Source organism: Sinohyriopsis cumingii, chromosome 14 (genome assembly GCF_028554795.1).
Source record: "Sinohyriopsis cumingii isolate HCF-2022 chromosome 14, ASM2855479v2, whole genome shotgun sequence".
In the NCBI taxonomy this organism is placed as follows: domain Eukaryota; kingdom Metazoa; phylum Mollusca; class Bivalvia; order Unionida; family Unionidae; genus Sinohyriopsis; species Sinohyriopsis cumingii.
Window position 1 is genome coordinate 93,593,721 of NC_142974.1, and position 17,016 is coordinate 93,610,736.

Here is a 17,016-nt window from a genome sequence, read left to right on the forward strand (position 1 = left end):
GTGTGTGAGAGAGAGAGAGAGAGAGAGAGAGAGAGAAAGAGAGAGAGAGATTTTGGAATTTTAACGTAGCTTTAACAATTTTTCAGCCATATTGATACGAAGTCTGCAGTGTGGCAGTTTATAGTGATGCCTAGCACTGAGGCAGCATGTCGCAGACATGTAGCATGATGTCCCACCCAGCCACATTATCCTGACACCAGGCCGACGAGTCCTAACACTAACCTGTTCATGCTGAGTGCCAAGCGAGGCAGCTGTTAGTGCCATTTTTGTACGTTTTTGGTATGACTCGGCTGGGGATCGAACCCACGACTCCCGCATCCGAGGCGGATGCTCTTACCACTAGGCCACCGGAGCGGTCTACTTTGCAGTAATTAACATGGATAATGGAAGATCATTAATAAAGATGATAGGATATGCATACTTTTCAGTAAGTAACGTGGTTGATTGCATCCGGAAGAACATTAATAATTTCTATATCTATTTCAGAATTGTATTTCTTCTCGCCATGGGGTACCTGGTTATAATGCATATTCACAGAACTTTCTTTGATGAGCCTGGATATTCCATTGACATTTCAGGGTAAAAGATTTGATTATTCCATGGGGTCAAAACATCGAGACACGGCATGTCTCAATACACAATGCAGATAACAAATTCCACTTGCTAAAACACTGAAAGACACGTTCTATATACTGTCGCAGACAAATTATTGTAAGAGATAATCTATTTAAAACAGATCGTTTAAGCGATGGGTCTTTCATAGTTTTGGCAAGATCGCTAAAACTTCAAGTATCTGTTTGGCAACATTGTAATCCGAACAATATCAGTAAATGCGGATTAGTAGCTGTGGTATGAAAATTGCCATCCAATATCATTTAAAAAGTACCAAAACAAATCACGCGAGGATTTTGTCAATGAGGTCAGTCTGTCCACCTCATTCTTCATTGTAACAAGTTGATCCCGGAACGGTGAGATCTGCGCGAAGATTTGCGATCTGGTCAGAGATTGACCGGTCATAGCGGACGACACCTAACGACTTAGTAACTTCATCTATCGTGTTCAGCTTGGCAGCAATTAAGGCAAGTATTATGTTCACGCGCTTGGGCTTTCGAAAGATATCACATGTAGTTTTATCTATTTCATGTAAATTATCTAGATTAATGACTCCGTTCTTATGCGTGTGTAGTTTCATCGCTCTTCATTCATGTTGCATGCAAACCTGTTCAATTTTATGGCTTTTGCTCACTTAGTCAAATCGATGTTGAACAAAGGCAACAGCAACGTTTCTCAACTGCGATTCAATCCCGACTTTGAGCCATGTCCAATGTCTGGGTGTCATTTGTAGTCATTGAGCATTTTCAAGTTGCTTCATCGCGCTTATCGTGTCCCAAGGCAACATAACCATAGCAACCGGTAAAGCCGCCATAGTCGTGTCGACCAGTGGACCAGCAGAAATACCTTGTTGTCGTCATATTCCGATACAGCCCCCATTTGCCTTCATCGTCCTTGATGGTAAAACGAATCAATAACAACTCCGACTGTACGTGCTGGGTTTATGTTCATTACTGAAGATAAATTTATGCTCACGAACGCCAGCATGATAGACTTCATGTGTTGATATTGAGGTGATTCGCCATTATAATTATTGATGATGTCCCTGAGACATTCTGGAATATTTATGGTTGTTTTAGAAACAAATATGCCTTTGTGCACAAAATCATGGTCGATAAAAAAAAATCATATTCATCTGTATCAGCAACTAATGCAGAATATGAATGTGCGTTTAACTGAAAATTGCAGATCAGGCAACCACACATGTGTGCTGTGTTTTATAAGCTGAATAACACTACCGTGACGGTATTCATGAGACTGATAAAAAAACAAACATTTACTGTTTTAACGACGTCAAGCATTTGATTGCACTCTTCAGCGTGATAACGTCTGCGAGTTTTGCAAAATCGAGCTAAGCCTGTTGTTCCCATTGATGATTTTTTTCCCACTTCAATATTCAGTTAATCTATACCACATGATCGTATAGAAGTATATCAATATGATCAAGATAAAGTCGTTTTAGTGGGCGGTCGCTCCACAGTAAGAAATCAAACACAGCCGATCCTTCAGAAAATGCAGTCACGAACGCACTATATTTCTCCACAGTGGGTGTTATATTGCAACTCGTACAAGGATGAAACTGACTATGAAGAAGATTATAAAAGTGTTCCCTGATCAGCAGCCAGGCCCGGCCGTATGATTTCGGGGCTCAAGACAGCACACGATGAGTACGAGACCCCAAGCAAAAAAAAATTGTCTTGCGGAGAAACGCGGGGCACAAGGCTAGTGACATATAATGTGTAATATTAATATCTTTCCATTGCTATTTTATCACGTTCCAAATTTTGTGTCACCATTATCGCCCATCACGGCCGGGTAGGCAAACCTGTATTGTTGCCCATTTATCACACGTTTCAATGTACTACAATGTTCGCGCATGCAAAAAATAAGATTAATTGAGAAGGGGAAAAAACACCACCAGCTTGCATACATGTATAATAGCGGGGTCACATGAGGTGCTGTGAAAACCATTAGTTGGCCAAACCAAGACTGTACACCACCCAAGTGCAGCAACATCCGCTACACTCAGTCGGGAAATTGTCGGGGTCGACATGGGTGCTGCTAATATATAATAAAGTTGATATTAGTGACTAATTTTTTTTGTTAATTGTTATAATTGTGATGTTATGAGAAGAGTAAAATTAGAAACGGAAACCGGCTGGTAAGACAGATTCAAGTCAAGACAAGATGTGTATACATACACATGCTGCATTTAGATCTATATACTCCAGGCTAGAAATCAAGACTGTGCAAGAAAAACGTTTCCATATTTTTATTGACCAAAATAGATTCACTTTAGAGGTATGAAATCTAATTATATCCAAGATGTCTCAGATATCTGGAGAAAATATCTTGAAAATCCTCATATCAGATATTTATACAACGTTGCTTAAATATCTGATTTTGACTTGAAACAATGCAACAGACCCCTATGCTTCGGTATTGTATTTGCTTGGTTATGTTATGAATCTAGTTTCAGATGTCAAAGATCCTGGTCTGGATGATATATCTACTGATTTATGTCTTGGCAGTTTTGGTTCTGTATTTGATTTTAAACAATTTTTGCTTGAATTTGTATATAACACAGGTAGATATGACAGTCTACTACCTATATGTTAAGTTAGCTTTATCTTTTCTTTACAATTTTGTGGGTTGGGATGGATGTGCTGCCCTAGAAAGGACATAATTCCTCGTTTGTATCCTCTTTTTGCCCCTCACAGGCCCCTAATGATCACTACACAGAAGGTGACAAGCCTGGCCTTCAGTATTAATGACGGGTGCCACCGAAAGTCAGAGAAGCTTACAGACTTACAGAAAAATAAATCAGTCAGGTAAGTTTTTATTATGAAGGAAAATTACGATTTATAAATTAAGGTTTGAGAAAAAAATTATCAACAGTTCTAAAGATTTGCATTAGATTCTGACACCTGGACACAGGTGAGACATCGTGTGTTGGGGGGGATAATTCTTCTTGGGTATCAGTTTTCAGTATTCTGCAAAACATTTATGAATTGTCCAAAAATGCAAAATCCATAAAAACGAAAATCAGATTAACGTGAATTTAAAATCATAAAACTTAGAGTCTCGTATAACTTTTATTTCTTTATTAGCATGCAAAATTTCATTGCCCTAGATCAAGGCCAAATGCCATAACTGACTATAGTTTTAAGCTAGACCTGTCTCACCATAAAGACATAAGGGTTGTTATATAAATTTTCTGATCATTATTATGTATACTTTACTAAATATTTTCTGCTTTCATATATTTTAAAGTCATTTCTATATTGCATCCATAGTTTTCATTATTGTTTTTCATTTGTAATTAAAAAACAAAAAAATTGTATCCCACCTGGCCGTAAGGGCAAATGAACTTAAGATACGACTCTACGTCATCTGGCACTTGATGTCTGGTCATCCACCATCAACGTTTGCTACGTCATCTGGCACTTGATGTCTGGTCATCCACCATCAACTTTTGCTACGCCATCTGGTACTTGATGTCTGGTCATCCACCGTCAACTTTTGCTATGTCATCTGGCACTTGATGTCTGGTCATCCACCGTCAACATTTGCTACGTCATCTGGCACTTGATGTCTGGTCATCCACCATCAACTTTTGCTACGTCATCTGGCACTTGATGTCTGGTCATCCACCGTCAACATTTGCTACGTCTTTTGGCACTTGATGTCTGGTCATCCACCGTCAACATTTGCTACGTCATTTGGCACTTGATGTCTGGTCATCCACCGTCAACATGTGCTATTGTCCACTTATCAGAAACTTCAATATCAGTTACCACCAGTCTAATATTGGCACAGGTCATCCTGACATTATGACCTTTCAGAATTTTGCAGATTATGACAATCCACTATAGTAGTTAAGTGGACCACTATAGCAACAATGGAAATCCCAGTCAAAACCCTCCCCTGAGCCACTATAGCAACAAGGAGATTTTAACAATGAGGAATATTGGGGTGATATAGCGACAAAACATATTGGGCTAGTATAGCGACAATGGAAATGGAACAGGTAGGGTGACGTCACGGGACTGGACATTGGCAACAATGTGGCAAGGTGCTGACCTCACTTGGGAACAAACAGCAAACAGCGGCAGTGGGGGAAAATATAACGTTATGTCCCAAATCAGTAAGCTGAGCTAGTTCAGCAGTAAAATTATAATAATACTAATTGTTGTTGTTGTTGTTCTAGGGTTTAACGCCATTTTTCAGGACAAGATAGGCTATACATGGCGGCCAGTATAACTGGTGCAGGAAGAATCCTGGAAAACCCAGGGAAGAACCACCGACCCACGAGAAGCTACTGGCAGGCTTTCCCACGTACCCACGCTAGCCGAGCCTTGGACTCGAACCCACGCAGACAGAGGTGAGATGGCAGTGATCCGAAACGGTGAGCGCTTGAGACCAATCGGCCACTCGGGGCCAGTAATAATAATAATAATAATACGAACTTCTTCACGGTACTGACATAGAGACATATTACAGAAACATAATACAAACACAAATACAAAACAAAGACACAAAAAGGACAAAGAGAATAGCTATCTTTTCAAGGCATAAGAGTGGCCCTGACAAGGGCCTTTGATTTTTATGTTAACGCCATACAGTTAACATAGAGGGCATCGCAACGTCGTATTCTCTTCCTCAAATTTCGTCTGACCTCTGGTCTGTAGATGAGGACTCGCTTCAGACAGCCTTGTCTCTCCAAATAGATCCTTCGTTTCCAAATGGTCGTATCGGTGATCGTGATGATTGTCCATGATGATTTAACATGCACAGGTAAGTCCTGCACAAGAGCATTGACGATGCGAGGGTAGATGATTCTATGTTTGTCCATATCTTGTGACGAGAACAGGTGAACGGAATTAACTGAACTGCGGTTGTTTATAGTGGAAGAGCGAATGGAAACGGATTGAGTTATATCATCAATCGAAACACACTTACAAAATTCAGTCAGAGTGCGGAGTATGTCTTCGAATTCGAAGAGAGCGGTCTGTGAGGTCACACTACCTATATAGGTGTGCTGGCGTCTATGCGCAGTGAATCAATGTGGCAGAGGTAGAACACGACGGAACTAAGAAAATGATGAATTAGGGTGCACCGGCTGTGGAGACAAGAAGTGAAGGCATAGCATCGGCTACCAAATTCAACACGGTCCTACTTCCAGAAGAGACCGATTTTAATTGGAATTTAGTGGATTTTCTCTCTTCTTCTAAATAATTTGTTCCGGTACCAGCACCTTCGCCACCTTCTCCTTCCATACCACACGTCGAAGATTTCAAACAGAGACAGAAAAAAGATCGGAGAAGTTTTTGCAACAGCAGAAGAAGTAGAACAAACATTTCGCCTTCAACAGCAACAGCCAGAAGAAGAAGATGCATAAAGGTCACGACAGGAAGAAGAAGATACGGAGAAGAAACACGATCTAAGAGAGAAGGAGAACGGTGAAAGTCAAACGGTGACGGTACTCTTAGACATTTTGGCAGAGTTAAGGAATCTGAAACAAATGTATCAGACTTCTTTAATAAGACCCACGAGATAAAGACCTTCCCGAGCCAAACAGCCCAACCCTGTTCACACACCTTCTATGCCTTAGATACCCAACCTAGTGATTTCTACCAAATCATCGACAGCAACATGTTCAGAAGTAGGCATTGGCTGTGGCAAATGGAAAAGACAGTTAAAGCTGATTACTCCCGTTCCTGAGTGTGTCTTTTAAAAAAGCAACACCCAACGGTCCTTTTCAGGACCACCCACTTCTGTCGAAAAGAGATAGCATTCATTTTGCAAAAATCAATTAAAATTCAAAATCCCATTTTTAACTCACGATGAACATGTGTGAGTGCGTGTGTGTAAGTCCTTATTATAAAAAATCATAACTAAGAGACACTTACGGTTTGTCCGTTTGTTCTATTCTGGTACTAATTTTACAATCCAATTCACAACACAACACTTTAAAAAGTGCATAGACTTCTGTCTTTGTTCACTCTCACTGTTTTCTTTTTTAAATTTCGTCCATGTCGTTTAAAATGTAGTCATTTGACTTTTTGCACTTAAGATGAAACAATCGCATCATTTTGTGGAGAAAAGAGAAGAAAGTAAGAGACAGAAACGTAACTTATCACCTCGCACAGTAGCTGAAGTCTTGGCTCAAATCCATGACAGCGAGTTTGAAGATGAAGCCAGAATCCAGGTCCAGAGAGACTACACCAAGCCAAAGTCCACCACCACTAAAACATGAATAGTACTACCACATTCGAAAGACGGATAAACGTTCCTCTAGAAAATTTTAAACCAAGTCCTACACGTACAAAGTGAAGTTTAAAGATTTCAAGTCTGACGTACCGTTGGAGAATACAGAAGAGTTCATCACCGATGTATGGGATTCTTTGTTAATCACACTGAAACGGCAATTTTGAGCCAAAGAAGACGATCAATTGACACTTTCCATTGATCACGACAGTTTGAAGTCCCCCGTTAGGATCGAGTTTAGCAGGCCATCAGAATTGACACCTTCCAAAGTCATTGCCAAGATTCAATACGTACAGTAATCCAATGACAAATTTCATATCATCTATGACAATGCGACACTGCACATGGCCCACGTTTCTCTTCCCAAAGGGACGGGACGCAAAAAAGTGTTATTGGTGGACGACCTTCGTAGCATCAAACGTAGCCAATTCCAAAATAACAACCCTCAAGACTAGATGTGTTAGCGAGTTTAAACGCATCGTGGAAAGTTATCAGCTGGTGGCCCCACTGAACCCGCGGGACAGTTTGTACGGAGAACGCACGAATACCACCTGTTTGCTGTACCAAGCCGACAAGGAGAAACGAGAAGAAATCAAATATTTGGACGTGTGTTCGTTGTATCCATACGTGTGCAAATATTGTCACTTTTCCTCAGGGCATCCGCAATTGCTGACGCAACACATCGACCTGGACAACATTCGACAACACGAAGGCTTGATTAAATGTAAAGTCTTGCCTCCCACGAACTTGTACCATCCCGTTTTACCTCACCATTGCCAAGGAAAACTGACGTTTCCCATCTGCCGTACTTATGTCGAAACGTGTAACTAAGAACGACCTTGTCAGCACGCCCAGGGAGAATGCACCTTGACGGGAACGTGGGTCAGCGTGGAATTGTTTAAAGCTCTAGACCTGCGATACCAACTGTTAGAAGCGTACGAAATTTACCACTTTCCAAAGACAGCAAAATACCACAGGGGTGACGAGACTACGTGGATGCTTTTTGAAACTGAAATAAGAATCCACTTGCTATCCATCCTGGTGCCAGACTCCCGTAGACCAAAATAATTTCAATGAGAAATACTTTGAGCAGGAAAGTATCCCTTTAGACCACACTGAGAAAAACGAAGGAAGGCGATCGTTTGCTAACGTAATGCCAAATTGTTTGTGGGGTAAAATGGCACAACGGTCGGGTTTACCCAAGATGGATTATTTGTCCGATCCTTCCCGCTACTTCCAGATAATTCACAACAAAATCAAACACATGAAACACATGGACGTCCTTCGTGAAAACTTGATCCTGGTCAATTACGAAGAACTTTATAGAGGCCGACGAATTTGGAAATGTCGTCAGTGCGGTCTACATGAAAGCCAATGCTCGCTTAAAATTGTACGAAGCGTTACGCCAATTAGAAGATCGTGTGTTGTGTTTTGACACGGACAGTTGCAACTATATCGATAGCCTGTGTCACTTTCACCCTGACATCGAGGGGACCGTTTAAGAGCCTGGATGGACGAGCATCCCAACGACAAGATTCTAAGTTTTGCTAGTGGCGGTCCCAAATATTACGGCTACGAATACCGGGACCAACAAGGAAAAGTGCACATGGAGTGTAAAGTCAAAGGAAAGACCTAGTCCCGAAGAATTAGCCCGTGCCGGACTTATCTACTTTGGCAAAGAGGATAAAGTCAAGTGCTTTAGTCGCTATGTGTCACTTCACCAGTGGGAACAGAAAGATTCCGCTCAGCTGGAACATGCTCGATGGTCTCCGCACTGTCACTACCTACCCATAGCGGGACCCTAGTGATCTCTGGATGGATACGTTGCAAGAGAACATTCGTGGTTTGCCTCTAGAGTTGAGAGGACGCATTTACCGAGAGTTGGTTAACATAAGGTTCAACGCAAAGAACAATTGCATCCGTTAGATCACCGATGTTTAAACCAATGGTATCTAAATACTATAAGAGGACTGATGCTGATGCAAGTGTTCAAGTGATCAGAAAATGTTCAACTAGATGTGGGTGAGAATGATTGATTTGTTCATGATTCTATTTACTTCAAAGTAGACTTACTATTAGAAAAGGTTGTTCTATCCCAGCTTGTATCTCATCTAAATTCAAACATTTTTTTAGCAATGTACAATCTGCATATCGCCCTTGCCACAGTACTGAAACTACTCTTCTAAAAGTAGTTAATGACATTCTCTCTGCGTTGGATAGCGGAAAGATTAAGTCCTCGCCCTCCTTGATTTGTCTGCAGCATTTGACACAATAGACCATGATATATTACTTCAATGTCTCCAGCATGTATTTGGCATTCATGATACAGCCTTACTGTGGTTGAAGTCCTACTTGGTCAACAGAACACAAATTGTATCTGCAAATGGAATACACTCCAGCCCAGTTGATCTATGTTGTGGTGTTCCACAAGGGTCTGTTCTTGGACCTGTTCTCTTCATTCTGTACACTCAGTCGCTTTCAAGTGTTATAGATCATCATCCAGTGTCTCACCAATTGTACGCTGATGACACCCAAACATACAAATCTAGCCACCCAACGGAAGTTAATGCTACCATCCAAGGTGTAGAGAGGTGCATTTCTGATGTGAAATCATGGATGACATGTAACAAGCTGCAGATGAATGATGACAAAACTGAAGCCATTCTGATCACAACAAAAAGACTTTCTCATTCACATCCTTTACCCCAAACAATAAATATCAGCAACGCCAACATTAAATTCACACAATCAGTACGAAACCTAGGTGTTACTCTGGACACTACTCTCACATTGCACCAACATGTCATGAACATATGCAAGGCTGCATATCTTGAGCTGAGACGCATCAGCTCAGTTCGTAAATATCTTTCAGTTGATGGCACTAAAACACTTGTGTGTTCATTAGTACTTTCAAGACTGGACTATTGTAACTCATTTCTGTCTGGTTCATCTCAATATCTACTCCAGAAACTTCAAAAGTTCAAAACACAGCTGCTCGGATCATACTTAGAGTACCACGATCAGAGCACACCTCCCCGCTGCTCTGTACCCTACACTGGCTATCCATTCGATCCAGAATCAAACACAAAATTTGTTCTCTGTGCTACGTCTCAGTGTCGGACTCAAGTCCAACATACCTATCCGACCTCACCCATGTGTACACACCAGCAAGATACTTACGCTCCTCTTCTGACAATCGTGTACTCATTATTCCCACTATGAAAACAAAGTCATATGGACAGCGTTCTTTTGCATACCAGGGACCAGCAACGTGGAATGAATTGCCCACTGAACTTAGATACAAAGACACAGTGATCACATTCAAGAGGGCTCTCAAAACTCACTTATTTCGACTGCAAGAACAAACTAAAAGACATAATAATGTTTCCTACCTGAAATATTTTTTTTTAAAAATGTTTTTTTATAATTTCATGGTGTTTGTTTTTGTAATAATATTATTATATGTTTTTTAATCTTATAGGTGTTGTCTAATGTTGTAAATCGCTTAGAGCTTCTAAAGATTAGGCGCTATACAAAGTCCTCATGATTATTATTATTATTATTATAACGAATTCCAGAAAAAGAGTTAAAGGGTTCGCAAAATGTTTTACACAACGTAAACTTAGTTCAAGAGGAAACTTCTGTACGGTGTGTGATGTGCAAGTTAGTTACTAAATAATGCAGATTAGTCACTGGAGTACGATCGTCTCTGTGCAGAAAATACACTTATTGTCTCCGACAAAAGAAAGACATTGCTGTGAATGTCTAATTTGGAAGAGTACATTCACAATCTACCTCTGGAGCTGAGAGAACGCGTTTACCAAGAGTTGGTCAAAATAAAAGTCCAACGCAAAGGACAATTACATCCGTTACATCACCGATGTTGGAACCACTAGTACCTGAATCGTATAAGAGGACTGATTCATTTCAAAGCATTCCATTGGTCAGACATTGATGAATCACGTGAGGTTCATACAGTATTGGATGCCACTCATTCTACTTACAAAGTGATCATAGTCCACCGAATTCCAACGGACGAATTAGAGGGTTACCAAAATTTTTTACACCAATAAATCTTAGTTCAAAAGGAAACTTCTGCACGGCATGTGGTGTGTGAGTTAGTAATTAAAGGTTTTGGTGCTGTACTGAAATAAAACCGATTCTGATCAAAAAGTACCTGTATTACCTTACACCAAAGAAGGTATAAAAAGACGGACTAACATATCCCGACCTTTATCACCCGTGATACAATAGATTTCGTGGAAGGAATTCAATGACAGTATTCAAACGGTGGTGGAATACCAACTCTATGTACGAGAACTGTATCCCATGAATTTGGTTCGTCTTGTGGTGTGTTTCTTAGTGACTTGCTTTCTGGGATTTCGTTTACCAGCCGATTCGGGGCTCCGAGTGGCCGAGTGGTCTAAAGCGCTCTCCGTTACGGATCACTGCCATCTCAGCTCTGTCTGCGTGAGTTCGAGTCTCGGATTCGGCCAATGTGGGTATGTGAGAAAGCTTACCAGTAGCTTCTCGTGGGTCGGTGGTTCTTTCCGAGGTTTTCCCGGGTTCTTCCTCCATCATTAATACTGGCAGCCATGTATAGCCTATCGCGTGCTGAAAAATGGCGTTAAACCCCACTACAACAACAACCAGCCGATTCCTTGTGGGCCCTTCACCATCTGTACAGCACAGTATCACCATAACCATGAGAATGGTACCATTAAATGTCTACAAGAGGCACATTCTGTTAAAGCCTTTCGCTTTCATCTCGATACTTCTCAACCTTTACGGGGAAAAAAAGATTCGTCAACTGTCAAGCACTGCAGATGTGCACGACGATGTGTGTAAAACATATGACTTACACCCTCACTAGTCAGATGTACGTGACTGGAAAAGTTTGGGTTTCGAGGTTTAGACAAAGAAGTGGCAACATGTACCCACGATTTGTGATCCTGACTTCAGACGTTCAGTGAAAAAGATAACTTTTAAACTTATGTTAACTGTAGTGCCAGAAGAACCCGACACCGAAGAAAACCACCCCATTCAGGACAGGACTGTCATTGACATGGACATCCCCGAAAAGTCATTTCGGGAGGACCCCTGTGTGACTGTACCAAGTGTAGAAACTCTAAGAACATTACACGACACGTTGAGGAATAAAACGGGAATACCCCGGAAACAACCACCGACCCATGAGACGCTACTGGCAAGCTTTCTCACGTATCCACATTGGCCGAGCGCGAGACTCGAATCCACGCAGACAGAGGTGAGATGGTAGTGATCCATAACGGTGAGCACATTCTTTAGATCACTCATATATATATATATATATATATATATATATATATATATATATATATATATGTGTGTGTGTGTGTGTGTGTGTGTGTGTGTGTGTGTGTGTGTATTCGTTTTGCTATAGTACTTAGTGATTTTCTTAACCTCGTGTTTTGTGTGCTACCACTTCAAGGTTATATATATATCAATGTTCTATGTTTCCATCAGACAGACGTCTGCTGTGTAACTTTGACGTCACTTGAGATTACGGAATGAAGCTTGGTATGTATGCATATCATGGCTAAAATGTGTGCCATGTGCAATAGTGGGGTTTCTATCTTTATGGTCATGGTCACGGCACAGCACCTTGTTTTCCTTGACACTTCCTTTTAATTTGCAACTATAGATCGGTCTGAGATTAATCCATACAACTTGGTAAATTATGTCATCATTAGCAAGCGTGTATATGGGCAGCATGCTAAATTTATCTATTACACTTGCTTTTCAATTCTATACTTTTTAGAGCCATACGAGACGACATTATAAAACTTGCTGTAATATCTATATCATCACTGAATGGTGTTGCGCATTCTACATTATGGCTTCCAATATCAAGATAAAAGTTAGAGGTCAATAGTTTAGGTTTCAGTCACATGTTAAATTGCACAATCAAGATCTTATCATATAGGTCAAGATCAAAGGCCATTTAAGGCTTCTTTACCTCTGCCTTATACGATTTTAAGCACGTTTCCGTGATGATTTTCAAAATGGGACAATGCAATATGTTTATTTCTGATATCTGCCCAGTAACTTTACGACTCTGTCTGCCAGGTTACGGTCACATTTCATGATTGTAACCTTTCTGTGCCCCACGAGAGTATGCATATGACGAAATAGTATTGGATTAGCTTCTTGTATTCAGCAATATATGACTGAATTCGTTTTTGTAATATTAATTAAAATATATAGTTCACAATTTGTAGGCATTGTGATGAGAGGAAAGATTGTTGATGGTTTGCTTATAATTTATCCAAAAATATCTTTATTCCCTTAACAGTACCCTACTTATTAGAAATACAAAAAGATCACAAAGCCGAAGACTAGCCACGTGCTGCCTTTGCGATTCAACACAAAAATATGTATTCCACATGCTATAGGTTTTGGGCATGATTTATGGACATTGTTTCCATGTGCTAATGATGAGCTTGTTGTCTTATCACCAACGATTATCTGGTATCGTTTAGTCAAGTTGGCAGGTATCTTCCAGAACAAACATTTTCAACTGTACCTTTTCCAGACAACAAATAAAAACTTATTGCTATCAAGTATGTGCAAAAATGTGCTTGAACATTTAATCTACTAACTGGCCCAGTAGACCTCAATTTGTACTTGTGATGCTAAATAAATGCAGTTTACACCTAGATAGTGTAGAACATCAGTGTCAGAATTACAGCAACATATAATACGACTACACTCAACAACACCCAACACATATAACACGACTACACTCAACAACACCCAACACAGCATGAATATATCCCTTTAGGCTGGTATTTCATGTATAACTTTGGGCCTTCCTCGGCATTAGGTATGTTCCTAAATTTATTTTATCTTCTTACAGATATTGCCCAAGTTTACTGGAGTTAAGCAGCTACATATTTTACTTTCAAGGATTACTGGTTGGGCCACCATCATTTTTCAGTGATTACAAAGCTTTCATAGAAGGGACTGATTTAGTGAAACAGGTGCCATCAACATCAGTGGTATGTTAATGAACCTGAAGGATGATTGTTGGTGAAATCTTGGAGTACTGTGAATTATTTTCAATTACTGCCATCGTTTTGCTAAATATTAAGAATTATATTTTTATAAGTACTTGAGTTCAAGACTGGTCAAGAAGTACTGTTATTTCTGCAACACACCTATCATTTTCACAAAGCGTATCACTTGTTGGGTCTTTAATGGTTTATAGTAATCTTACAATCCTCAGATAATGATATCCTACAAAAATACCATACATAATTGCATAAAAGTTCAATCCAGCTGCAAACAACACAACCCCTTATCTGCTGTCACATAATGTGTTGGTAGATTAGGGTGTATTGATTACCCCTAACAAACTGCATAGAGCAAAATCTGCCATCGAATTACGAATGCCATATCTGGGTCTGTGCACTTATTAGTTGGACTTGTTGTATACATAAGTATATCTGATAATATGTTTACAGTATTGTACTTTTGGCAAAATAGATAATTTTGTATTAAGAACAGTCCAATAAATTAACCACGTAAAAGACATTAATAGTTTCCTGTATATTTTATTGCACTATGTGCAGCAGAGTTAGTTTTAATTGCTTTATTCTTATTATAATTACACTGTGCTGTGACAAGCAATCAGGGGAATAGTGGGTGTTATATTTAGTGAGTCGAATTACTTTATTCTTGCAATACCTGCCATTTCAAGCAGGGTCACACTGAAAACTTTTTTGGACACACACACACACACACAAACACACTCCTCCAACAAGGTCGTGTTTCGAAAAACGATTTTCAGGAATCTTAGCCCAAACAGCAACAGAAAAAACAGAAAAAAACCTACGTCTTGAGCACCTCGATATCTGCATGTAATCGGTATCTCACGTTCGCCTGCCCGCGATTACGTAAGTCAGGAACAAAGGAATGGGTTAGCACAATGAGTATGTTGACCCTGCACTGTTATGGCGATTTTTGTTTGTACAAAAACGGCCTCGTTAGGTGTTAACACTAGCATATAGATGTTAGAAGCTTTGTTCTAAGAACAAAGGATCCTCAACGCTATTGTAAATCTCCCCGCTTTGACAGATGGCCTGAGGCTCGTCTGTTAATCTGAACCGACTGGGGGTAGAATGGATATCCAATCAGAACTGAGGAAGGGTGGGGCCATCAATTCGAACCAGAACTTAACAGTCATTTGAACTGATAACGAGTTAGTGATTTGTAAGCCGTCGTACTGGTAAAGCAGAATATACTCACTCCGAGGGAGCCACTCGTGATTTGGCGGGAAAACTCTTAGTACATTCTAAGGACAGAAAGCTTCGTAAAGGAAGCTTTTGGGGACAGAATAGTCAAGTCCCGAGTCTCAGAGAGACAGGATAGAAGTAGGCGAAGAACAAGCTTCTTTGAATGAGAAATAGAGAATAGAAGTAGGCGGGGAACAAGCCTCGTTGAAGGAAAGAGAGAGAGAAAAAAAGGAGGAGGAGAAAGAAGACGAAAGGGGAAGAGGACAGGAAGAATCGGAGAACGCAGGAAGGAGGAAAGCAATTGGCGTAGTAAACACAGATGAGTAGAACCAAGTACAGGGGATAGCCATCTCACACTAAAATCACGTGATGAAATAGGTTGTCACATGGTCAAGAGGAAGTAGATTGGTTGAGAAATTAATATCGTTTAATTTGTATTAAATTGTTATTCTTTTGGATTTCACCGTTGTGTTCTTAATAATTTAATTGTCGGTATTGCTGACTGGGGGCTCGGAGCTTTACATCTCTCTATCACTAATTTCACTTCCTATAAAAACGAGCCAGGGTGGGAATTCCACAGTAATTCAAATAAATATTGGGAGCTCCCCACCCCAACGCATAACAGTGAGTCACTTAGAACTTCACACGGTAGTTTGTGTAGGAACGGTAAACAGTCCTGTTCAAAGCTCACCTAAACTGTCCACTTGGCATACAGCTGATATACAGCAATGAAAAGTTACGGACATTAGTTAACAGTCAGAGATTACTTAATTGGCTGACAACTGTCCAAATCACAATACTATACAACAACAATACAACTGATTCTGCTCAGATGTTATAGCACGAATAAATAATTTTTCCAGTAAAAATGATTATATGTAATAATAAATCCAAGGCACAAAAACGATAACCTGGTTGAGGGCCAAAATTACATTTGTATAAAAAATCTTAAGTTATAACCAGAAAGTTTGTTACCATAATTATAACAAAGAACATCATGTACACAATGTCATTCACTCAAACTAAGATAAACAGGTTTACTTCTATTGATAATTATCCTAATATTAAACCCATACTCATAGAGAAAATAATACCATGTATTAGTTGTATACATAATTTTTTTAAATATCAATGATTTTGATCAGGTAAAGACAGGGTCAGCTACAAGAGACAATTTTAAACAACGCACAGCATATAATGAGTATAGAAAAGGAAGAAACAACGCAAATTAAAAGTACATACAATACACACCGAGTCGAAATGCTTACTCTAACTACACTGTGCCGTGGCAAGCAACCCTGGGCATAGTGGGTGTCATACACAATTAGGTGTATTGTTTTATTCTTACAATACAGGATAAATGCACTGGAAAGTAAATAGTTTATACTCTGTCACTAATGATCCTTAAAATAATTATATAAGGAATACTGAAGAATATGGCAAATTTTTACTGGTTGATGATCATATTATTTTCTGGCTTTAAACTTTGTGTGAGAAATTCAAGCCATGCTTTCAAAATTTCGGATTTTGGTATATATTATGTGTTTACTGTGGCAGATATTTTGTGAAAGTTATCACTTTTTCGGACTTGGCTGGTTTAGACTGCATGGTACAACATTCAGTTATTGAAGCATGCTGACCTTCAAGTGTTCACGCATGCTGTCTTTATTTTATATACTCTGTTTATAACAGATGCCCGTAGAAAACTACCACTGGTCGTCGAACTGCAGCATTTCAAATCACGTTGGATCAACCTATTTCCGCAAAACAGATGGATGACCCAAGTCATTTCGGAGGGCTTCGAATTTAATTTATCCAACCCACTCCTCTTTAGTCCTTTCCCATTTTATCAGATGTG

At 39.8% G+C, this 17,016-nt stretch overlaps 1 protein-coding gene across 1 annotated transcript in view; it reads left to right on the forward strand.

Annotated features, from left to right (window-relative positions):
• LOC149784413 (membrane-bound glycerophospholipid O-acyltransferase 2-like) overlaps nt 1-17,016 on the forward strand; it is a 63,783-nt gene that overhangs the window by 16,766 nt on the left and 30,001 nt on the right. Inside the window, exons 4-6 of the mRNA XM_089932481.1 lie at nt 487-579; nt 3,333-3,443; nt 13,781-13,922. Of these exons, the coding sequence (XP_089788607.1) occupies nt 487-579; nt 3,333-3,443; nt 13,781-13,922 (346 nt within the window). The remainder of the gene's footprint in view (nt 1-486; nt 580-3,332; nt 3,444-13,780; nt 13,923-17,016) is intronic.